General features: G+C 42.2%; 1 protein-coding gene across 1 annotated transcript; it reads left to right on the top strand.

The window, feature by feature from the left end:
- The first annotated feature begins 3,183 nt into the window (after positions 1–3,183).
- CALM2 (calmodulin 2) lies at positions 3,184–16,392 on the top strand. Its single transcript, XM_068158826.1, has 6 exons — positions 3,184–3,291; positions 7,732–7,762; positions 12,943–13,086; positions 13,163–13,269; positions 14,084–14,219; positions 15,511–16,392. Exons 1-6 carry the CDS (start codon positions 3,289–3,291, stop codon positions 15,537–15,539), a joined length of 450 nt encoding a protein of 149 aa, XP_068014927.1. The 5' UTR covers positions 3,184–3,288; the 3' UTR covers positions 15,540–16,392.
- Positions 16,393–22,626: the final 6,234 nt, after the last annotated feature.

Raw genomic sequence — 22,626 nt, forward strand, 5'->3', positions numbered from 1 at the left:
GACGCTGGTTTACCTACCTGAGATTGCTGACCTGTTTGTGAGGGGTGAATTCCACTCTCCCCCCACCCCCCCCATTTTCACTGGGGTGTTCATTTTAATGCTTAGTAATGCAGCTGTAAGTGTTGGTGTCATTCACCGGTAGTGTTATTGCAAGCTAACTTCGTGGCTGATCTCTTCAACAGATGGAAGCAGGGTGGGGGTGGTGATGAAACCCACAGGAAATGGGTGCTGCTGGAGGAAAATGCAGATGGGGAAAAAAAGGAGACACATAAGAACAGGGAATGGGGAGAGAAAGAGATCAGGGAACCACGGGGCATAAGAAACAGGGCAGAGAAGGGATGCTCTGAATGACCTCCTCTTTTACCCTCAGAGAAAACTGAATGTAACTAAAGAGACCAAATAAATTAATATCTTACAGATACATGGTCATTTAATGGACAGAGACAGAAATAAACAGTATGGTGGTCAGCTTCTCTAGGACCAGAAATTCTTGCTTTCAAGTCCCTGGCCTCAAAGACCCTTAGGCCATAATTAAAGAACCTACATTTTATTTACACTATGGGCCTAGTTTCCTAAAGCCTCCATGCTCATGTGGTGGCCAGTGGCAAACTCCAGGAACAGGATTCAGGCTTAACTTGCTCAGTACAGCCCTTCCATATAATTTTCCTCAAATGCCTCAGGACCAGTTTTACAGAAATGTTTACATTCCTTGGGCCTTAGTACCTGAGCAACCCCCTCGGGAAGCTTGGTGTCACAATATTTTGCCTCTCTGACATACTGTGAGTATAAAGGACAGATGCCAAGGAAAGGGCTTGGTAAATCAGGCCCAGCACCACGCACACGTGGGTGTTTGCAGGACCTAACAAAGGAAATGGTTGTGCTCAACACAGGTGCACCAGCACTGCCCTGCTCCAGATTTGAGGGAGCAGCATGCATGCACTCAGAGTGGTGCTATGCCACTTTTATCCCAAATCTAGAGCAGGTAACAATTTTTTTTTCTTTGTCTAGAACTTGTCTGCTGTGATTCACACCTCTGGGACTGTACAGAATTTGGGAACATCACAGCAATCATTAAAACTAAACCAAAAGGGGCATGGGAGGGGGAGTAAAACTGCTTGAAGCCATCCTGATGACTTCTTTATCTGTCAAGCATTGCCTGACCATAGGCAGGGATTTGCTCCAACTTCCTACCAGAGAGGTACAAGGAGGTGTGTGTAACAATAACCTCAGCATTCATGTTTGGTTTCTTTCTGAAAAGTGTTTTATTAATCTGGGTATACATTAGACATGGGAAAAACGTTAGGAGTTCAAACAGACAATTGCTTTTATCCACTTAATTTGCAGACTGCAAATACACTTGAGAGGAAAGCAGGCCTAAAAAAAATCTGCATCACAAAATATTAATTACAAGGCAGAAGGCCAAGTTTAAGGCTTTAGTGCTGTTCTCTGTATTCCCTATGACCACAACATGAGGCAGAGAGGACAAGAGGCCTCAGGCCTGATGAAGGAGTCTCTGATTAAGAAACCAAGCCCTGCTTGATTTTCACTTTCATTCCTGAATTTGCTGCACAAAAGATAAGCTCTCAAAAGAAAGCCTGCCCGAGAATGTAAATTAATATTCAGAGGGAAAGACACAGAATTTTTGTGAAGTTTGTTCATGCCAGCCCTTTCCTAAGTACATCCTATTTATATGGCCTATAAAGACTGTAAAGAGCAGAGATGAATGACACCATTTTAGCATGCAAAGTGATGAGTAAATAGGCATCAAATACCATTCCTTTGCAAGTACTGCATAAACATCAACTCCTTCTTGCAATAGATGTGGAAGTCGATAGTTTTTATTGCAATGTAATTTGTATTCAAGCTTAGGTCAGGAAACTGGGACTTGGGCCCCTGAAGTTGAGTAACATTATTTGCAGTCCCCCAGTAAGCCCCGTGGGTTCCAGAGCTGAGAGCTGGGCCTGCCTTCACTGGGCTCAGCCAACACTGCAGCTGTCTCGAATTACGCCGATTTGAAGTGCACCGTATACCTTAGAAAACACATTTGCATGTTTGGATAGTCTGCCTACAGTAATTTGCCCAAATAAATCTCAAACGTGGCAAGCCTTGAGATTTTTAGCTCAGACTTGCTGGCCATCTGTTTCTCTCAAGACCAGGGCATACACAGCTTGTAAGAAAGGCATCTGTTCTTCTAACGACTCCACCAGTGATGAAGCATCTCTGGACTGAGCTGAAGAACGACTCTTATTTAGTAATCTGTGGGTGAGGCTTTCCGGAGCACAGCAAGAGAACGAGGCTTGAAACGTTCTGGCAACACGCTCTTGGGGACGTTTTTCCCCGGTGCACTTCGGTGAAGCCTCAGGGTAATACCGCAAGGCAGACAGCAGCGGCCCCGCTTCGCGGCCTGCGGCTGGGCGTCTGCTTCGGCCCGGCCTCGCCTGCCTCCCTGCCTGCTTGCCTGCCTGCCGCCGCAGCGGCCTGCAGTTTGCCGGTGGAAGGAGGCGGCGTTGGGCCCGCTTCCGCCCCCCCGCCCGCCCTTCCCCCCACCCTGGGCCCCTCTGCGGCGGCCACCGCCTCTCCCGCGTCTCCGGCGCGTGCCCATGGCGGCAGCAGGGCACTGGGGCCCGGGCGGCCAGCACGCCATGCCGCCCCCCGCAGCGGGGCGCTGGGCAGCAAAGAGGCCGGCAGTGCTGCTGCCGCCCGGGGCTGGGCTGAGCTGGGCCGGGCCGAGCAGGGCCGGACCGGGCCTCGCGCACTGCGGACGGGGGGAGGGGTAACCGCTTCCCAGCTCAGACTGTGCATGTCCAAGTGACGCATTGCAGGTACGAATCCACCAATCAGCACCCTCCTTCTGGAGTCCCTGCACTCCTCGGTATTTTTTCTGAAATTCTCTTCCGCTCGAAGAAATAGTCCCGCAGCCTAACCTCTCTGGCCCCTCCTCTCCGCCGTTCCACAGCTGCAGTCCTCCTCTTTACCGCACTTCACCCCCTCCTGAGCTCGGGGTTGGGGGGGTCAGGGGCAGAAAGAGGACGCATTCGGGGTGCGGGGGGCCTGAAGAGGAGAGCGCGAGGTGCCGGGACTTCTTTCGCAGCTCTGTTCCCTGACGGGGAAAGGGGAGGGGGGAGGGAGCGGCGCGGAGTGATCTCGGCGCGCTGTGAGGCGGTTTATGAGGCACTGCTGGCGGCCAGGCAGGGCTCAGTGTGAGGCGAGCTGTAGAGCGGGCTGGTTGTTGGTGTGCCTAGTGCTGCTGTTAGCTTCCACCACACCCTACAGCCAGGCCGAGCCATCATGGTGAGTCCCTGGGCATGGGGCAGTGACAGGGTTTTGTGGGTGCTGTTCCACTTGCTCGGTGTGTGGGGCGAAGGGAGTGGGGCTCCCTATGGTTGGATGGGCTTGGGGGCAGGTGGTTTGGCTGGTGCGGAGTGAGGCCGCCTGTATTAGGGTGGAGGATAGAGGTGAAGGTGTCCATTGCTGTGGTCAGTAGGCTTAACGTGGCAGCGCGGGGAGCCTGGGGCGGAGGGTCCTGCTCGGAGGTCCTGCGTGCGTAGGAGGAAGTGGTGGACGAATCCCGCCCGGGTCCCTTTCCCGCCCTGGGGCGTTGGTGCGGATTCGAAATTCAAACTGCCACTCCGTTCGAGCGCCATGACGCTTTGTCGGGGCGTGTGTTGGGGGGAGTTGGAGGGGGGTGGGGGGGGCGGCGGGCGGCAGATAACGGTTCCTTCTGGGAGGAGACCCGCGGGGTGGGGGGGTGACGGGAGGGGGAGAAGGAGCCTGCTATGATGGCACGAGCTCCGCTTTCTTATCGCTTCCTCCCCCTTCCCCCCTTCGCCTTCGGCAAACCGGCGTGTGCGGCTCAATGGGGCTGGGGAGCCAGCGGCTCGGCAACGGCTGCTCCGAGCGCTTAAGATGTCTGTCTCGCTAGCGAGGTGTGTTGCGCCTGGTAATAATGCAATGCGGAGCCCTGCAGCTTCGAGCAGCATGATGATGAGGGGCAGGCTGCCTCACTGCACCATCTCCTTTCTTGCTAGACCTGTTGTCAGCTCGCGTTGGAGCTTCTTTTCCCTGACGATTTCATGATAACGCCTTGCTTTCGGTGGCTGTTGAAGAAGGGATTATTTTTTTTTTAACGGTTTTCGTTTCCCTTTTTGGCCGTTGCGGTGGACAGTTGCACATTTTCCCGATCAAGCACAATTTATTTTTCCTAGCGGTTCGTATCAACTGTTGAAGTAGAACACATTTCGTGGAATTGGAGAATTGTTTCAAATTTGGTCTGAAGGACATGAGTTTAATTTTTTTAATTAAAACAAGTGGATACTGAAACACATACCAAAAAAACCCTAGTTCTGTCGCAAAAAAACACCACCAGTGACTGCTTGATGTAATCCCTGCATTAAGAGAAGATGCAGTATAGTGGAATTGCTTTTTCATTCATTACGTACTTTTAAGGAGTCAGATCACTATCAGCTTGCCATGTCTAATGTGAATGGTGGGTGCTTAGATTTAAGGTTTTGAGGTGTTCTCTCTAGGCAGAGGAATTAGATGAAGAGAAGCCTGAATATTTATTTTTTTTTAATTGCTTGACTTGTGAACCTATACAGCAAACCATCTACAAAGGGGAAAAAAGGCAGTGAATCTAAGCAGAAAAAGACTTAGTGCTTGTAGTCATCTGTGCAGAACCAAAAATGGAGTATCTTCAAGCAAGGTCTGTATAAAGATGGGTGTGTCCAGGAGGCATAGTGACACTTTGAATGTGGTTATAGTTCATTCTGGCAGGCCAGACCGGCTCAGCCTGTGAATGTATGTTGTCCGGTACTGCGTATGCTAGATAAAGCAGAATGTGGTGTTCTCAATATCGGTTAACCTACTGTGTTGACTTTTAGCCCTAGTGTGCTAACGTGTCTAGTTCTTGTTCTTAAGTTAATCTTGTCAGAACAAAACTCTCCTTTCAGATGTCACACCTGGAAAGTATACCAAAATGCCGAGTTTTGGAGGGGAGCAGTGTCAGGTGTTCTGTGATTTGCTGATTAGTTATCTATCAGGCGGTGTTAGCTCTGCTGAGGCTCTTCCAAACCAGTTACTGCATAGCATTTACGGCCATAATGAAACACTACCTCTAGAGGCTGCCTGTGCTACTGAAACGGCTGCACACAGAACGGCTCCCTTTCTTTCCTCGGAGGCTTAGATTCTTTGTCAGGCCCTCAACGGGGGGAAGGGAGCTATTGCAGTGAAAATGAAAGCACTGCAAGGTGAAGTGGAATGCTGTAACAAAACTGTGATGGGTTTCCCTGACTTCATCAGAGGAGACTTTCAGGTGGAGCTTGGCCATAAGTAAAGGGCATATCAAAACTCCAGCATAGGCATATTATGGTTGTAATTTAACTGCTTGTTTCCGAAGTTTGGCTTCATTACTGAAGGTCTGCGTACTGTCACATGTATGGTGTATGCATAGGTTAAATTCAGGACAAAGGAACTCTAGAAGGCTCCTCTAGGAAGACCCCAGTGGCCTGTAGCTCGTTGGGATGGATCCAAGAAGATAGCCTGGCACCTGAGTGGCATGGGAGGGAGTGATCTGGCAGATTTGTTGGCTCCGCCTTTTACTGCTGTTGCGCAGCAGTCCCTGCAGAGCCTAGCACTGCAGAGTACAGATGGTGTTTGTTCAACCTTGCCCCACCCCCTCGCTTATCTTTCAACTGCCGTGTACCTGTGGCTTCTAATAAGCTTCGTGCTCTTCTCAAACACCTTACCTCTTACACGTACTGACAGTTTATCCAAATTTATGGTTAGTAGCTGTAGGATGTTTTAAGTTGCAGGAAGAGTTTGGGAACACTCAACCGCTTAAATGCTGCTTAATGTCATGTCTATATAAAACTGTTTATATAAAACAGTATGTGACTCAACTTAGTAACCCATAAGTATTGACCTAAATAAACTAGGTTCTTGCTACTTAAATCTGATCTACAGCTTTCTGTGGATAAAAATACCCTACAGAAATATAGCACATTGTTCTTTTCATTCAAGCAATAAAAATGTAAATAGCATGCAAAAGAATGAGTCTGTGTTAATGATACACTCCAGACAAGCAGAAGTGTGTTAGGCTTCTGAGTGATGAGCAGAATGCTTGCATCTCAAAGCCTAATGTTGAATTGTTGATGCTCTCAGCAGGGTTTGCTGCCACCCTAGACTGTCTCCGTGTTTTTGTTTTAATACGAAAAGCTGTACCTTCATGGCAATACTTCCTGAAGCTGCTAACACTGGAACAAGTGGAGTCTATAGCTGCAGATACCCATTGGCTACTCTTCTAGAAGTTGCTCAGTAGTGTGGCCTTGATTTCTAGGAGTAGGTGAGCCACCAGCAGTCTGAGAAATGACTAGTTCTGCCTTTTATTTTGTGCTGTTGCTGTATTTTAGGCATCTATTTTGTAGGTGTTTGGCCTTGTCTGTGGTTGTTTGAGCAGCTAGGTTCTGGTTATTCTTCCTGTAACAGAAATGAGCTATCAAGTTAGTATGCAATACAGAAATATAATTCAATTGAAATTAGCAAAGTAAAAATTGATAACAGTTCCAAAGTATTTAATTGGCGGTTGGCTAATGTGTAGAGGTGCTTTGGGCACAACTAATGACTGAAAAATGTTTCTAACTATCAATACTGCAGTAATTGTAGAGAGATGGTAACTGAAACGGTTGCAGCAGGAAGAAGATTTAAAAAAAGGCTTAAAAAGCATTGTTGAACATAGGCTGTGAGTGTATCTTTTCTGTATCTTTAAAGTTGTGGTGGGTTTTATTCACTTTTTTGTGGAGTACTGTGGGATAAAGTGCTCAAGGAGCTCCTTTGAAGGAAGTGTGTGGCCCTTTTACCGTGACACAACTGAAGCTATTCTGAATGTGAAGAATTTTCTGACTTGAAGTCCATTTTGGGATCAGACTTGATGACAAAGGGATTTTTTTTTTGGCTGTCAAATCTAGTTGATTCAAAACTGTTTGATAAAATGAGGTATAAACTCAGTCTTAGCCAACTGATGCACTACAGAAAAGTTCAGTAGTGTAATACTTTTTGCAACTGAGCTACCTTATACTACATGAGTCCAAAGACTGTGGTCTGAAAAACGTCTGGATAGCCATATGACAAATAGAATTAGAATTACCAGTTTGGTCTAAAGCTGCTAGTTACGTGGATTCTGCTTTTTATGGACAGGTCTTGGACATAAAGCTTCATGTCAGTCTAGGGATTATTTAATTGCAGAGGAGAGTACATATTTTTAATTACAGCATTGTAACTTAGCAGAAGAGACTGGTCTACCTTAAATTTGGGATTTGGGGGGGTTACTGCTGCATTACTTGGATGTCTCATGTTTAAAGCTGAGGATAGTTTTCTAAATTATTACTGCCAGTAGTCTTTTGTGTTTGGTCTCCCTAGATTGACTTTAAAAACTCAGTGTGCCTTTAGCTTGGTAGTGTTGCTTGGGTAATTGATTGATACATATATGGTGTAATCCATTATTTTGGGTGTACCAGATATTACGGGGTCAGGAAATGAGGACAAGCTGCCAGTTATTACTTAGCAGGCAATCCTGATGACTTTTGACCTCTGTTGGGTAGAATTATTTCAGAGTACTACAAATAAGTCCTGGAGAACAGCTACAGTATTCAGAGGCCTCTCTCTATATATATATGCCTGTCTTACTTTGCTTTGAACTTTGACCACAACTATAATGATATTCTTCTTTTATTGCAGGCTGATCAACTGACAGAAGAGCAGATTGCAGGTGAGGTTTTCACATGCTGTGTTGCTACTCCTACTTGACCTGGCACATCTCTTAATCCAGTGACAGTCTGTGTTACACAAGATATTTAGCTTTCTTAGATACTAAAGAGGTATTGTGGAATGTTTTTACTTGCCACCTCAGTTTTAATGTCTTATCTACTGTAAAAGCTGTGTGGATACAATTAATAGGAAGTTTTGTCCTTTAGAACAATTAGACCATCCTCACAACTTTACTTACTGGCAGACCTGAGACTGTTTTCTTTCACAAATGCAGAATTGTCCCAACTATGAACAGAAAGGTAGCAGGAGGGTAAATACCTGGTAAAGGCTTGGAGTCTAGAGTGGTTTTGTAACAGAAGGCAAAAATTTACTTTGCAGTCTTCTATTAGTGAAGGTGGTTTAAAGTGGCTGGTTTTGATGACAGCAGAGACTGGCTTCATGATGGCAACTCTTGATATTCCATATTTGGAACTATGTTGTGTACTTGGACACAAGTGATTGTACACTGTTCTGATGGACTGGTGCTTGCTTGAAAGTACTTAAGTAATTATGCATTTGTTATGTCTTACTGCTGTCCCTCTAACACTGGTTTCTGTGTACTGACATCTGTCTAATTAGTGGCTAAAATTTGTGGCTATCATGTCTCCTACTCGTGAGCTGCACAGATACGGTATCTGGCACTGCTTTCTGAAGACTGATTTTAACTTCACTAATTGATGTGACTTAAGGCTGAATTCTGCACTACTTTGCCAAGGGCATTCAAAAAGTTTTGGATTTTGTCTGACAAGTGTGTAGTATTAATACTAGAAACTGTGTGCATAACTGTCATGTGAAATCCTTTTAGAAGGTGTTGAGTTCTGTTAATAGCACCAGGTCTGGCATATTAGTAACTTCTGAGAGAGGTATTTCTGTTTAACCGTGGTATAGCTGTTAGTGTTAAACAGAAATGTCATAATGAGCTAGTTTTGGTTTTGCCATAATTGCCAAATATGAAATGTAAGAACATTCTTCTCAGAAGATTGCTTTAACTCAGAGGAGAGTTGTTATGGTTTTGTGGGAAGTCCTTATTACCATGGTTACAACAAAATAGACTATCTTCTGAGTAAGCAGAAGTCAGATTTAGTTCAAGATTATTACTTTTTTTCTGTAAGTGGCCTACATATCTTAAGGGTTTTGTGATCAGTATAGTTGGAGCAAGCTTTATCAGTTGTCACTGCTGTCTTTTCAACAATGGTTCATTGTTCCAGGCTTTATTAGGTGATGTAGCTGATTGTGGAAAATAAACAGGAAGCATATTAACACCGCCTCAGGATTAGTAAAAATGTTAGCTATTCAGTAATGATAGTACAGTTCAACATGCCAAGCTTAATACTCACTTTTGGCTCTGAGAAGTGGAGGGTTTTCATCTGTGTGGAAAGAAAATGTAACAGTGTTAGTATTGTGTAAAATGGTCTGCCACTTTCAATTCTGCAGCTAATGTTTGTAGGTAAACTATAAACCTCTAAGATAATGAAAGCCCACTGGGTTGTAAGAGAACTATCCCTAATACTGCTTAGGAAGGATGGCAGCTGACTTGTGCTTAATTTTGCTGTTAAAGGCTTGCATGGGAGAGGTGTTACAGATTTACTTTGCATGTATGCAGGGACTGGTTTTAAAGGCTTTTGAACCCCATACCATTCTGGTTCCTCTGATACAAAGATACCTAGCTTTTGATTTACAGGCAAGCTTAAGACAAATGTACTAAGTAGAAGGCCAAAGTAGTTAAAACAACCACTTCTCCTGACCTTAAAACAAATATTCCACATCTGCTGTAAAGCACCAGCGTACAGCTATTAGATTCCAGATGTTCTTACTCCCTATGGAACTCATTGCTCACATAGGAGTGAATCTTATTGTCATAGGTAGGGGTGAAAGACATTCTATGTTTTGTTGATATGAGAGACTGATTTTAACTCTGAGTAGGTATAGAATGTGAATGCTAATTGCAGCATCGTGCAGGAAGAATTGAAATTGCACAGTCAAATGATATATCCCTTTGGTTAAACCTTGTATTAAAAGGTATATAGATCAGGACCATTCAGTTAGTGGTGGTTGGGGGTAGGAGGAGGGGAAATCTAAGATGCTGTTTTCCCAAAACAACTGGTCTAGTGAGCTGTTCTTCCTGGCACTAGACCTCTGAGATCTAAATGGGCTCTCTAAACAAGTAGGCCTGTATGGTGTCCATTCCTTTAGTTTGCTGCTGGGGATCTTACCACAGCAGTTATTTAGAGTTTATTTCATAATGGAAATAGTCATGTTTTAAGTGGTGGCTGTGAAGAGAACAATTGGAATTCTCCTACAAAAGTTCCAGACATAGCTGGCTAAACTCTCTGAGAGTGGGAATGGTAGTTCTGGTTCACTGAACAATTAGGTCACTGAAGACTGCCATTTCATCTGTGCGGGCAATGTGGTACAGAGATGCCTCAAGCTATTGTTAAATAGAACATTTTGAGCTAGTGTGTTAGAGTTCACATAATGCAGTGCCTAGAATTGGTGTTTTCTCTTGATGCAGTATTCTTTTTAGAAAGAAGGAAAGACTGTAACATTGTAGACTAGCCTAAAAGATGAGTGTTTCTGCTGACATGGTCCAAATTGGTTTCTGACAGGTTAGAATCTAGGATGCAAGAGGATTTTCATTCAGAGTTTGGTATGGAAGAATATTGAATAGAGGGAGGATTTGCTTTATATATTACATGGAGTGGAGTCGTTACTTAAGTGTGGGAAATGTATGTTGAAGGAAGCCAGAATTGAGTTGATGACTGAACTTCAGTATTCCATAGCTGCCTTTACCTGGCCATTGCTGCTATGCTAGTTTGCCCTTGTTCTAGTCTAAACTGTCTGCATATGTTTCTTTTCCTTTGTTTTAAATTCTGGAGGTGGTTTTAGGAGTAGTTAGAGGTATTTCAAGCATATTCCTAAGCTGATTCAGCATTTGATACAGGAATACACTACTGATTTTTGTCTTGCTTTGTTTTATGGTTATCTCCAACTGGTGGTTTCTAGGCTACTGCAGCGTCTTTGGTGTTAAAGAGTTGTCCTTCCAGTGGTTAATTTCAAGTGTTCAGAAGATATACTGCTGGCTGACCCATGTTGTAGAAAGCATGTCTTACAGAAGAGAAAGAACAAACAAAACCCAAAAGAAACACATAAAACCACCACTACTGAAAAGTATTACTTTTTGTAAGCAGGGTCACTGCAGTGGTGTGAAGTCTGTTTAGGTAGTGACAGTTGACCTTCAACCTAAGGATTAAGTGGTTAAGAGCTAAACACTTTGAGTAACTTGACACTTCAGTACCTGATTCTTGATGAAAACTCAGTGCCCTTCCATGATAGACTGAACTTTTCTGCTAGGCTTGTCTCAAGCCTGCCTTTTCCATGTGTAAGAATTTACTCCTAGTAAACCTTTGAGATAATTGAAACTATCCCCAAAGACTGTTTGAAAGTTATTGTAGGTACAGGTTATAGCTGCCCATTTAGGCCTGGTTTTACACACTACTCACTCAGAACTGTTTTGTCTGGTCCTCTGGTTGCCTTATTCTTATGTGGTATAAACAGTGGCAGTTGGTTTTTTGGAATGCTTTAGACTATTAGATGTAGAAGAGTGTTTTGGTTTGTTTTTTTTTCCTGGATGGGGCTCAACTGTGGCTCTGGTATTACAGCTGTATTCATGAACTACAAAAAGCCTGTTTTTATAGTTAAGTTTTTAACACTTGCCAAGCTTGTACTCACCACAAGTGTTTCAGAGTATGAAATGGATGAAATAAGAGTTTGTGGTTCATGTGAAAACACTTCTACAGTGACTAATTCTGGTCTGGGAAACACCATCTAAAAAGCTGGCTGCTTGGAAATGTTGAAAATTAATTCTTGGGGGTATTTCTGATATGAGAGAACCCTTGAGATAATGACTTCTCCAAAGGCATGATTGTGAGTGTTAGGCTGTAAAATTGTCTGAACTAAGTAAGAAACTAGATAAATTTCTCATGTTCAAGTGTAATTTGTGAACCAGTTTAAGCTCTGTGGCCAAAGACAAACAGATGGCATGGATTAAAACCAACTCAGTTTTTGGACCTGATGATTAAACATGTTATGTTTGTATTAGTATTGCTGGCTATAATACAGCCATTGTAAGAAGTTGAGGTAGCACTGAAACAGCTAAGCAGTCTTAGGCTTGAGGTGAGGGCAGAGCTCTTCAGAGAGAGTTGTTAGCCATTGGAATGTGCTGCCCAGGGAGGTGGTGGAGTCAGTGTCCCTGGAGGTGTTCAAGAGGGCGATGGCACTTGGTGCCATGGTTTAGTAGTCATGAGGTCTTTGGTGACAAAGTTGCACTTGATCTCTGAGGTCTTTTCCAACCTTAGTCAAAAACCGTCATATGAATCATAGAATTAATATGAAGGCTATTTGGGATACCCCATAATTGAAGCCATTTTCTAAGCAGTTTTTCAGAAATTAAGACTAGTGACTTTTCTTGAACAGCCAACTGGATCTGTGTATATATATATATAGACCAAAGAACTGCAGAAGTCCAGTGAGAGCTAGAAGTTCATCTTTGGGCATGGCCAAGAGCTTAACACCTATGGTTCTATGTACTGCAGCTTTGCATAGCATATACTGTTCAGATTTGCATGTCCAGTGGAAGTGGGTTATAATGGTAAACTATTTTTAATTTGGTCTCATTTGTACCTTTTTTCCAATTGACTTGTCTCTATTGGTAATAGAAGTGCTATTAAGCTGTGTATTTTGAGTAATGTTTTTTCAGCTCACTGAAAACTTCATACTATTTTCTCATAACAAACAGTTTCTACCAAGGAGATGGATAATTCTTGTTGCAGAGAGCTGTTCCTTTTGTCTCTGTATCAAGGATCCTTGTTTAAGAAATAGCAACAAACATCAGAGTACTTCTGAAATGGATGAGCTTCCACCTTACTTAGGTCAAAATGTGGTTGATTGGTAGACTGGCAAGTTGTTTTCCATATGCTGGTGCTTTTGTATTGGCATTGCAATTACAGCGCACTGAGCAGTACAGCAAAACTTCTTAGGAGAATGAATTCAAGTTTAATGTACAATAATAAGCAGCAGTGGGCTCTTAACACCAACTCAGTATTTCAATGCTGAATGGATTAACTCCTCTTTGTTGTTATACAGAGTTCAAAGAAGCCTTTTCACTATTTGACAAGGATGGTGATGGAACTATAACTACAAAGGAGTTGGGGACAGTGATGAGATCGCTTGGTCAAAACCCCACAGAAGCAGAGCTACAGGATATGATCAATGAAGTAGATGCTGATGGTAAGATTTTACTATACTGATCAGTGATTTAACAAAATAAAATCTGCATTTTTCTAACTGCTGCTCGATATTGCAGGCAATGGCACAATTGACTTCCCAGAGTTTCTGACAATGATGGCAAGAAAAATGAAAGATACAGATAGTGAAGAAGAAATTAGAGAAGCGTTCCGTGTGTTTGACAAGGTACTAAAGTGTTTATCTTAACAAATACACCTGTTGCAAAAACTCACTTCTCAGTTTTGTAATTTCTATGAGATTTCTAATTATCTTTCTCACTGAATTCAAGGGTATGTGCAGTCCTGTCATCTAGACCCTCTAGGCAGCTTAAAGTTCAGTCTACTATGGTACTGCTTCTGAAAGTCAAATGAGTCATAGTAATGACTGATGCTATTATGCTAACACTTGTTATGATACTAAAATACTCCTACATGACTGGCAGGAAAATTGCTTAAATGTTTTAATGGTAATGTTTTGTATCTTTCACTTATTCGTTGAGATTTATTTAGGAGTTCAGTTCAAGTTATCTTCTTGAGCAAGATACACTTCAAAACAAAACAGATTATTTTAAGTAACTTGGTGTGGGGAGAAGTCCAGAGTTTGCATACACTAATACTTAAATATCCAATGTTTCAGCTAAGTTGAAATATGTAAAAGTGGTCTCTGAAGGCCTTGTGAATTTGTGCTGGACTCCCATAAAGCTGGTGAATGAGAAGTAGCTTCTGGTCTAAAACAGACACTTGAACCAGACAGTTGCCTAAAAACATTGTGAAAGTGGTAAGGTGTTTTTCAGTGATTAAAAAAATGTGTATGGGGTAGGGCAGCCGAAGTAGACTGTATTACATAAAGACTAAAAGATCTTGGACAATAGTGAAAATGTGCTAATAGCTTTCTCATCTTGAACAGCTGGTGGTGGTTAAAGCCTAGGCAGTACTAAGTAGTAATTAAGTCACTAGATTGTAGACAAGTCTATTGCAGTCTTCCTTTTTTCCCTTCCCAGGATGGTAATGGTTACATTAGTGCTGCAGAGCTCCGTCATGTGATGACAAATCTTGGGGAGAAGCTAACAGATGAAGAAGTTGATGAAATGATTAGGGAAGCAGACATTGATGGTGATGGTCAAGTAAACTATGAAGGTAAGAATTTATTGATTGTGTAGCACTTAGCATGCTGGTGACTGTAGATGCTGATAGTCACACCAAGGTTAAATAAGTGTTCAGATGATCTCACCAGTGTAATGTGATGTACTTCAGTATGTACATCGTATACCTCTGAATGGGCTTGAATGAGTTATTGCTACCTTTGTGCCAAAGGCACAAAATGATAATTCAAGTGGGCAGCATAGGAAATAACTTTCTAAATGTTAGCATGTCTAATGATCATTAGAATAGGGAAGCCAGCTGGGTTGTTCCCATACTGTTCTCTTCATTGATAAATGTTGTGTACAGTCACTTTTTTAATGCTTTTTAAATTACAAATTAAAGGGGCAAAGTCTGTAAAATGTACAGAAGTTTCAGGACCCTTAGAAGACCTCTTTCATAAATCAGCTGCAGCAGTAGGTTATTTTTATTTCTTCCTGGCATTGAAACTTAAGTCATGAAAACAGAAGAGTTCTGTTAACTGCATCTCAGAAGATGCTTGTTTTCATTTGAATTTTCTGCACATCTCATAAAAGGACTAGAGTATTTTCAGATAATGCTCTTTCTGGGTGTGACTTCCCTTTAAGGCCTCTTTGATTGCAGCCTCAGGATGAGTTCTCATCTGAGTGAAAGTCTTTCATGAACGAGCCTGCTGCTCCATAACTGCATTTGGGAATACACTGTTTAGAGGCTGGCGTCCCTCTGGTTTCCAGTTGCTCTTACACTTCAGCAACAGTTAACAACTTGTGTTCCCTTTTTATTGCTGTATCTGAAACTATGGTTCAGCAAAATATGTGGAGTGTCCTATATTGTGGAATCATAACTTCCAGTGTGCTGTGAATAAGCAGTGATTCAGTTGGTTAAAGCTGGTCAGGTGAAGTAGGAAGAGTTGATCTGTTCTGCTTTGAAGGGAGCTCAAACTAGCATTGTAGACCTACCTAACTTAGTTGTCACTCAGCAAAATTTGCTACCGGTCTTCTAGTGGTTCTTTGGTATCTTGTTTATTGCGCAAGGGCATTAGGACTCCATAATGCTTTAGTTTGAAAACAAGGCTGTTACCACTTAACTGAGGGACCAGTATTTTTTATAAATGTAGAGGATTTCTGCCATTAAGTAGGAGGTTTTTGGGTGTGATTGGAAAAGGACTGCCTTGAAGATGCTGTTTTGGTTGTAACTTAGAATATAGTTTCAAAACTTTAGCACTAGGAAGGCCAATTGCTTCTCAGATCTTGCAATTCAGATTTCTTTTCCCCTGAATAACTGTTATGCAACTCTTTTCCTTTTACAGAGTTTGTACAAATGATGACAGCGAAGTGAAGACGTTGTACAGAATGTGTTAAATTTCTTGTACAAAATTGTTTATTTGCCTTTTCTCTGTTTGTAACTTATCTGTAAAAGGTTTTTCCCTTACTGTCAAAAGAATATGCATGTATAGTAATTAGAAGGCCATTCCTCCATGTTTTTTTCTCCTTTATCTTACTGTCATTGTTCTGATTTTTGGAAAATTGATCTAAGTAACAAATGTTGCATGTGGCTTACTCTGGATATTTTAAGCCCTTCTGCACATCAAAAGTTAAATGGAGTTGGTTGAGGGAACATCTGGGCTGTCTATTTAAAAAAACAATTCTTTAGAATACTTAGGTATGAGTAGTGTAACAAGTTACATCAAGTAAGCTAGGGTTTACTGTGCATTAGCAGTTCCTTAACGTGACATGCTGGCTCTTGTTCTCCAGTACATGAAGGAGTTTATTCTGCTTTCTGTGATGGAGGATAAGGACTTCTACAGCTAACTGCAGGATAAAAACATGTGAATAGTGTACATGTGGCTAATGCACTGTAAAAGTAATTCTCCTAGCTTACTTCTCAGTAACTTGTGGCCATACCTGTAACATGTTGTTGAAATGTGGAGTCTTAACGTTGTGGACAATTGACAGTCAACAATATGAAACTTAAGTTGCACTAATGCAAAACGGGTGATTTTATCCAGGTACTCGTACACAAGTTTTTTTTGTACTGCTGGTCCTGTACCAGAAAACATTTTATCCTCTTGTTACTATGCTTTTTAAACTTTGTTTAGCCACTTATTTTCAGAAAATCTGCTTATGGCACGATTTGCCTCAAATCCATTCCAAGTTGTATATTTGTTTTCCAATAAAAAAATTACAATTTACCCATACTGTTTCAATGTATCCTTGAATTATTTACAGGAATTGTTCAATACAGTTGCTGCTCTGTTTCAGTATGTAGCAGTTTGGTTTGCTTATGCAATGGATTGGCTGTCTTAAAATAGCTTGGAAGGTGAAAACTTAGTCCTTAAACTCTGGCCCTTACTAGTATTGTTGACTTGAAGAAGCTTTCTTAATAGTAGTTTAAAATGTATTTTACAGTCTTGTGTGGAGCTTGGTGCTTCAATAAACTTACCGTAGTGACTGGCTATGCCCACTATCTGTAGACATTGTGAACTGGATGTTGACCTAGTTCAATAGTTGACCTAAAATTAAAATTCCTTGTTCGGACAACTAAACCTGTTTGCTTTCTTTTAATTACTTTGGAGTTTATTCCCTATCAGCTGCTATATTGGGGTAATTAGTCTCACTCCTTTCTGAAACCTCCATGTCTGAAGCTGCCATGTTTGGATTGCTGTTCAGGATGCAGTCAGCAAAAAAGTACAGAAGGAAAATGTCCTCTTGCTGATGATGAGTGTTTCTAGCACTAGGGGGTTTTGTGAGGGTTCAAGGTGATTTTAAATAGAAAACAAACCTGGTTTTGACGAAGGGCAAATCAAAGGTCTCTAAAAAATGCCAGAGGCTATTTGTGCCCCTTGCCTCTGTACTCTGCTGGCAAGAACTGAGTGAGCTCACATATGTTGTATGGTTGCTACTTGGGTGTTCTAGTTGTCTTTAAACAAATAATGGTCATGCATCTGGTTACCTTCACTGGTCCCAGCAGTGTGATTAGCTAATCTACAAACTCTTTGAGGTATAATTGATGACAGTGAAAAGGCAAAATTAGGACAGATCATCAACCTGATTTCTGAAACATCTGGTCAAGAGGTTATGGCCTCAATCTTAAAGGACTACAAGCAGCTCTTGGTTTTCCAAAGGAGCCTTGTTGAAAGTGTCTAAACCACCATCTTCAGAATTCCTTAGAATTGTTGCTTGTGCACTGGCATTCTGATTCAGGAGGTTTGTGCAGTCTAAATACTCAAGCAGCCAGGGCAACCAAACGCTTCTTGTCCAGTATGCATCATGAGCCTAGCAGCCTGCAGGCAAGACAGATGCTTAAAGTGGCACAGGATGAGGAGAACTTGATCATCGTAACCACTTGAGATTCTGAATTGCAGGAGTATTGAAAAGTGTCATTTTTGAGGTAAGTATTGCAAACAAGGATCTGACAAGAACTGCTTCTATTTGCAAATGCGGTGTTGCGGCTTTCAGTAGACTGCGAGTCCCTCTGACCCAGAGTCTTCTACAACACTGCATGCATTCAGAAGCATCTGACTGAGGTAAAAAGGAGAGGATCCTCTTGTTTATGGCATTAGACAAGGTAATTGCCTTTCATAAAATGGGTGAAGAATGTGAGAGAAGGCCACCTCTATTTACTGTTATTTTAGCTTCTGGTTTGGTGGTGTCAGGAATCAAAGCAGCTAGTTTAATTTCTGTGTTGCTCTTATGTAAATGTGTGATTTCTAGGTCAATACTGAAATTTTGTTGCTCTGTTTACATTAGTCCTTTAACTGTGAATGGGGGTGGGTACTTACCAGTGCTTTCTACTAATGGAAGAATGTCTTCTGAGGTAGTAAAGTGTGGTGGAAGATTTGGGCTGAGGTGCATTTGCAGGTGATTTTTGCTATTGTGAAACGTGATCACTCTAGGCAGATTTCTGGCTATATGTGCATATAGGAATACTCCAAAATGTCAAGTTCATCTTCTGGTATATTGCTAAGATACAATCCTTGTCTGATAAATACAGAGCTTTTTGCATTCTGTGCTATAATTACCAAAAAATGGTGTGGTATAGCAGTGCAGTGAAACATCTGGTGGTGCTGGTTTATTCTAAACTGAGAGGCGAGGTGGCAGATTTCATGATTAAAGAGTGCAGTTCCCTTCATGTGTAAGCTATGGGGAGATCCTGCTTGTGTATAAAAAATGTGATGGAAGAGAAGGAAGGTGGTGCCAGATTTCTCTTGGTAGTGCCCAGTGGCAGAATGAGGCAATGAGCACAAATGAAAAAAATACTATATGAGCAGGAGAAAATGTTTTTACAGAGGTCTGTCAAACATGGAGTCTGTAGACTGAAGTCCTAGCTGACAAGGTGCTGGGCAAATGGCTTTAGCTGACCCTGCTTGAGCAGGAAGTTGGACCATGTGACCTCCTGAGGGCCTTTCCAATCTGAATGACTCTGGAGTGAAAGTGCCCCTACTGGCTTCCAAGGCTTACCAGGTTGTGCAACCCTGTCTTCAGCAAGCATAATTGCTTGCTGTAGCCTGATAAATTTTATGAGAATGTTTCTTAATTTTCTATTTGTTGGGAGTCACCAAGCAGGACACTTTAGGTCTGGACCGTGACCTGTCTTCAAAATAGTTACATAATCACTTGGAGCTGTGCAGTTTTGGTGGGGGAATGTATCACTGGATGAGGAATAGAAGCTAGTAAGCTTGTATCCTGCTTGGATACAGTTACTATGTTAGGAACAGACAGCTAATGGGTGAGCGAGACAGTAAGGGAGGTTTTTATATCGTATCCCCTCAGCTATGTCTTTATCCTTAGACATAACTTCTAGTACAGACTTTTGACTGGAGTGAGAACAGCTATGCTGCATCTGCTCCAGTTCTGGGGTTTGAACCAGTTGTTGCTTGCCTACAAGGATAATCATGATTTGTCAGGTCATGTTTACTGTTTTTGAGGAATTGAGTCTTGGATAACTGTCTACATGGTTAAAAGCCAAAAAAGGGTTTTTAAGGACTTAGAGTAAGATTGCAAAGGAAAAAAAAAAACTGGAATAGGGATGGGGACCTTAATTTTCCAGTTTCCTGTAAGCGCAAGTCTGATGTGATAATGTCTTCAGATGTATAAACAGCCATTTTAGTTTTAAATGGATGACTTCTATCTAGCTGCTCCTGAGAAAAACACTTCCTGTGGCTCTCGTAAATATGAACTATGGAGAAAAGGCTATCATTCCAGTGGCTTAAACTTGAGAGTCCTGAAACACCATACTCATTCCAACTGGAATACCTCAACCTGAGTTTCTCACCAGAATGAGAGGACACGGTCTCAAGCTGCGCCAGGGGAGGTTTAGGCTCTAGGTGAGGAGAAAGTTCTTCACTGAGAGAGTTGTTAGCCATTGGAATGTGCTGCCCAGGGAGGTGGTGGAGTTGCTGTCCCTGGAGGTGTTCAAGAGGGGATTGGATGTGGCACTTGGTGCCATGGTCTAGTAGTCATGAGGCTTTGGGTGACAGGTTGGACTTGATGATTTTTGAGGTCTTTTCCAACCTTGTTGACTCTATGATTCCTCTGAACAGTAATACCCTAAAGATGAGGTGTGTTCCTCTGGCTGGTTGAGGAGATACAATAACTCCTATGCTTAATAACATTCAGAAGTTTTGGTAGGCTGTCAGAGAACACATTTTACTGGATGTGTTATGCATGCAGAGTAGCAGATAGTTCCTGCTGTAGTATCTTGCTGTGCAAACAGAGTATCAGACTCCATTGTCCTTTTTCAGAAGGAGATGGCCTGGCAATAGTGGAAGGCAAACAGAGGAAAGATAGGCTGAAAGAATGCAAAATTAGGAAAAAATGATGTGCAAGACTAAGTCTAATGCTATTCTCTGCACAGTACCAAGATTCCAGGGCTAGACCCTAAGCCTTGCTCTTCTAGGTTCTTCTCTAATTACAAAAGCGGTAGTTGAATTTGATACACTGCCAGTGGCCCTTGCAGCTGGAGTAGTGTTCAGATTATTCCAATTGGATAATCCTTATCTTGCAGATAAGACCTTTGGGTAGGCATGTACTTGCTGAGAAGTTAAACTTCCCTATTAGTAAACCAGTACTTCTAACAGTAGCCATTGACACCTTGCTCAGCTCTTCATTCTGCATCCCTCCTTTGCCTATTTAGGTAGCCACCATCTTGTGCAGGTTCCTTTCAGGGCAAGGCAACCTTAGAGGTTAGGCAGGTATTCCCTTTCCTTCCAGGTCTGACAAGCCTGGAGTTAGGGTTAATCACCCACTGTATCATTACAGCAATATGCTACTGGTCTGTACACCTTCTTAAAAGCCACATGGACTTTGACAGTCAGAAAAATGCAGTGAAGGGCCCCTGAGGGAAGGAATTTCTGCTAGCTTTTAGTGTTGGCAGGACTGTAGAAGAGTTGTGCGTTTCTGGAGTAAGAGCTGTTTTCAAAAAAGCTAGAGAGAGGTTTTCACTGCAGTATGCTGCTATTAAAAGGCAATACCCCACCATTTTTTTCCCCCTTCACCCCACCTAATTGTGAAATATTAGATGATTAGCAACATCAGGAGGGCTTGAGGTTTCTCAACTCCCTCTGTTTCTAAGGTGTTTAAGTCTCTACTATAAACACTTTTCTTTTTCCCCTCTGAAATAGCCCCTGTTTTTCTAGTACCCAAACTTTAAGCCTTTGAAAGAGACCTTTGAAGCTCCCTGTGTCCCATGAGGAAAATTGTCTTTTGTTGCTGTTAGTGCCAGATCATTCCCACACAACTCACAGTTCAAGGTCTACTCTAAAGCTCTGTGGTCAGTGTAGTTTTTACCTTTGATTGAAAAGGTCTTGCATATGCTTAAAAATAAAAGCCCCCTGATGGATTAAGGTGCATGGAAACTTAACAACAATTTGGAGTTGATTCAGATAGCAATACAATACATTGCTAGGATTCTCTTGGTTTTTCAATGGTATAAATAAGGCAAACTGCACAATTGATTTGCATTTTCAACTCTGAGAATGCTAGGCATTTTTCCATGGAATTAATCCTGGCATTTATTTATGCTTGTGTTACATTCTTAAAAGGCTGCCAAGATAAAAAGTATTAGAGGATTGTCTTCTGTTGACTTTCACTGGAGAAGCCATCCCTGCCAGCCAGGTTAACAGGGTGGTTTGCAAGATCCCCTGACAGCAAGAGCTAAATGAGGACTTGCAGCAGTTCTTCGTGTCTAGTATGACAAGTTTTCTTCTCAGCATGGACTGTGATACCCAGGCTAAACACACAGGGAAGTTAGGTATCTGTGCTAGCTTTTCCATCCTTCTCCACCTTCATGCTCATCATAGCTGGATTGATGCTGGGGGGGATTCTGCAGGCAGTGGTTTCCCCTAAAATGTTTTCAGATCCTTTTGTGCTTCTTTACAGAGCTTTAGAAGAAATGCCACCAAACATCTGGCAGCTTTTTCTTTCCCTTGAACTTGCCCATGTACTGTGCTTGCCTAAAGAAGCACTAGCTCAGAAAACACATCTCCACATAACCTGAAGAAATCTCCATGTGATCTAAGCTGGAGGTTCCTCACAGAAGGGCCCAGATTGCTGTGATACAGATCATAATTCATTCATCAGAAATTACCCTTGAGGGTGGGTTTTATCTCCAAGGTTCTGATACATTGGCTACTGAGGAGAGGCACAAAATGCTTTTTACTGTTTTGCTCTTATTAAAGGGTAGTCTTTACTACAAATGCAGCAAAACTGGGGATAAGTGTTGGGGAAAGGGGGTCAAGGTTTCACATCTTTGTAGTCCGTCCTTTGTTGCCTCTGAAGACAAATCTGCTTCCATATTAGCAGCTAAGAAAGCCAAAGAAGTATCTACATCAAACTGAAGGCTTTATTCTTCATCTGCATCTGTACCTCCTTCCAATCTGTGAAGTGTAGGCAAGCAGCTATTGAGGTCCCTTGCTGAGTAGTCTTAAGCAAACAGTTTCCAGATACCTGATGCAATAACATATCAGGAGCATGGGGGAAAATGTATGTAATACTCAAATGTATGTGTTTCCTTCTTCAGCCCTCTTCTGCACCTAGCCAAAGTAGTCTGTTCTCACCACAAATGCTAGAAGTTGTATCCCTTCAGTGTTTAGTTACCCATTTGCTATTCACGAAGTAGGATGAAAGGAAGCATATCAATGGTATCCTTCAGTTCAGCTACACTTCTTTCCATGAAGGGGAGGGGCAGAGACCCTGCCTTAGCAGTCATGCCCAAGGGCAAAATTTCACTACTGACACTATATCTGGGGGACATTCTTGAGCCTTTCCACACAAGAGACTTGGCCTGTGCAGATGTCCATAGCTCTGGATGAATGAGCAGTATCAATAAGTTTAAAACAATATCACTGAAACAATTTTGATCCAATATTGGTTTGTGTTTTCCTCAGTCTTTGAATTAGAAGGAATAAGTTGAAATGAGAATTTAC

Source organism: Melanerpes formicivorus, unplaced genomic scaffold (assembly GCF_026170545.1).
Source record: "Melanerpes formicivorus ecotype bairdi unplaced genomic scaffold, bMelFor1.0.p_v2 SCAF_43, whole genome shotgun sequence".
NCBI lineage: Eukaryota > Metazoa > Chordata > Aves > Piciformes > Picidae > Melanerpes > Melanerpes formicivorus.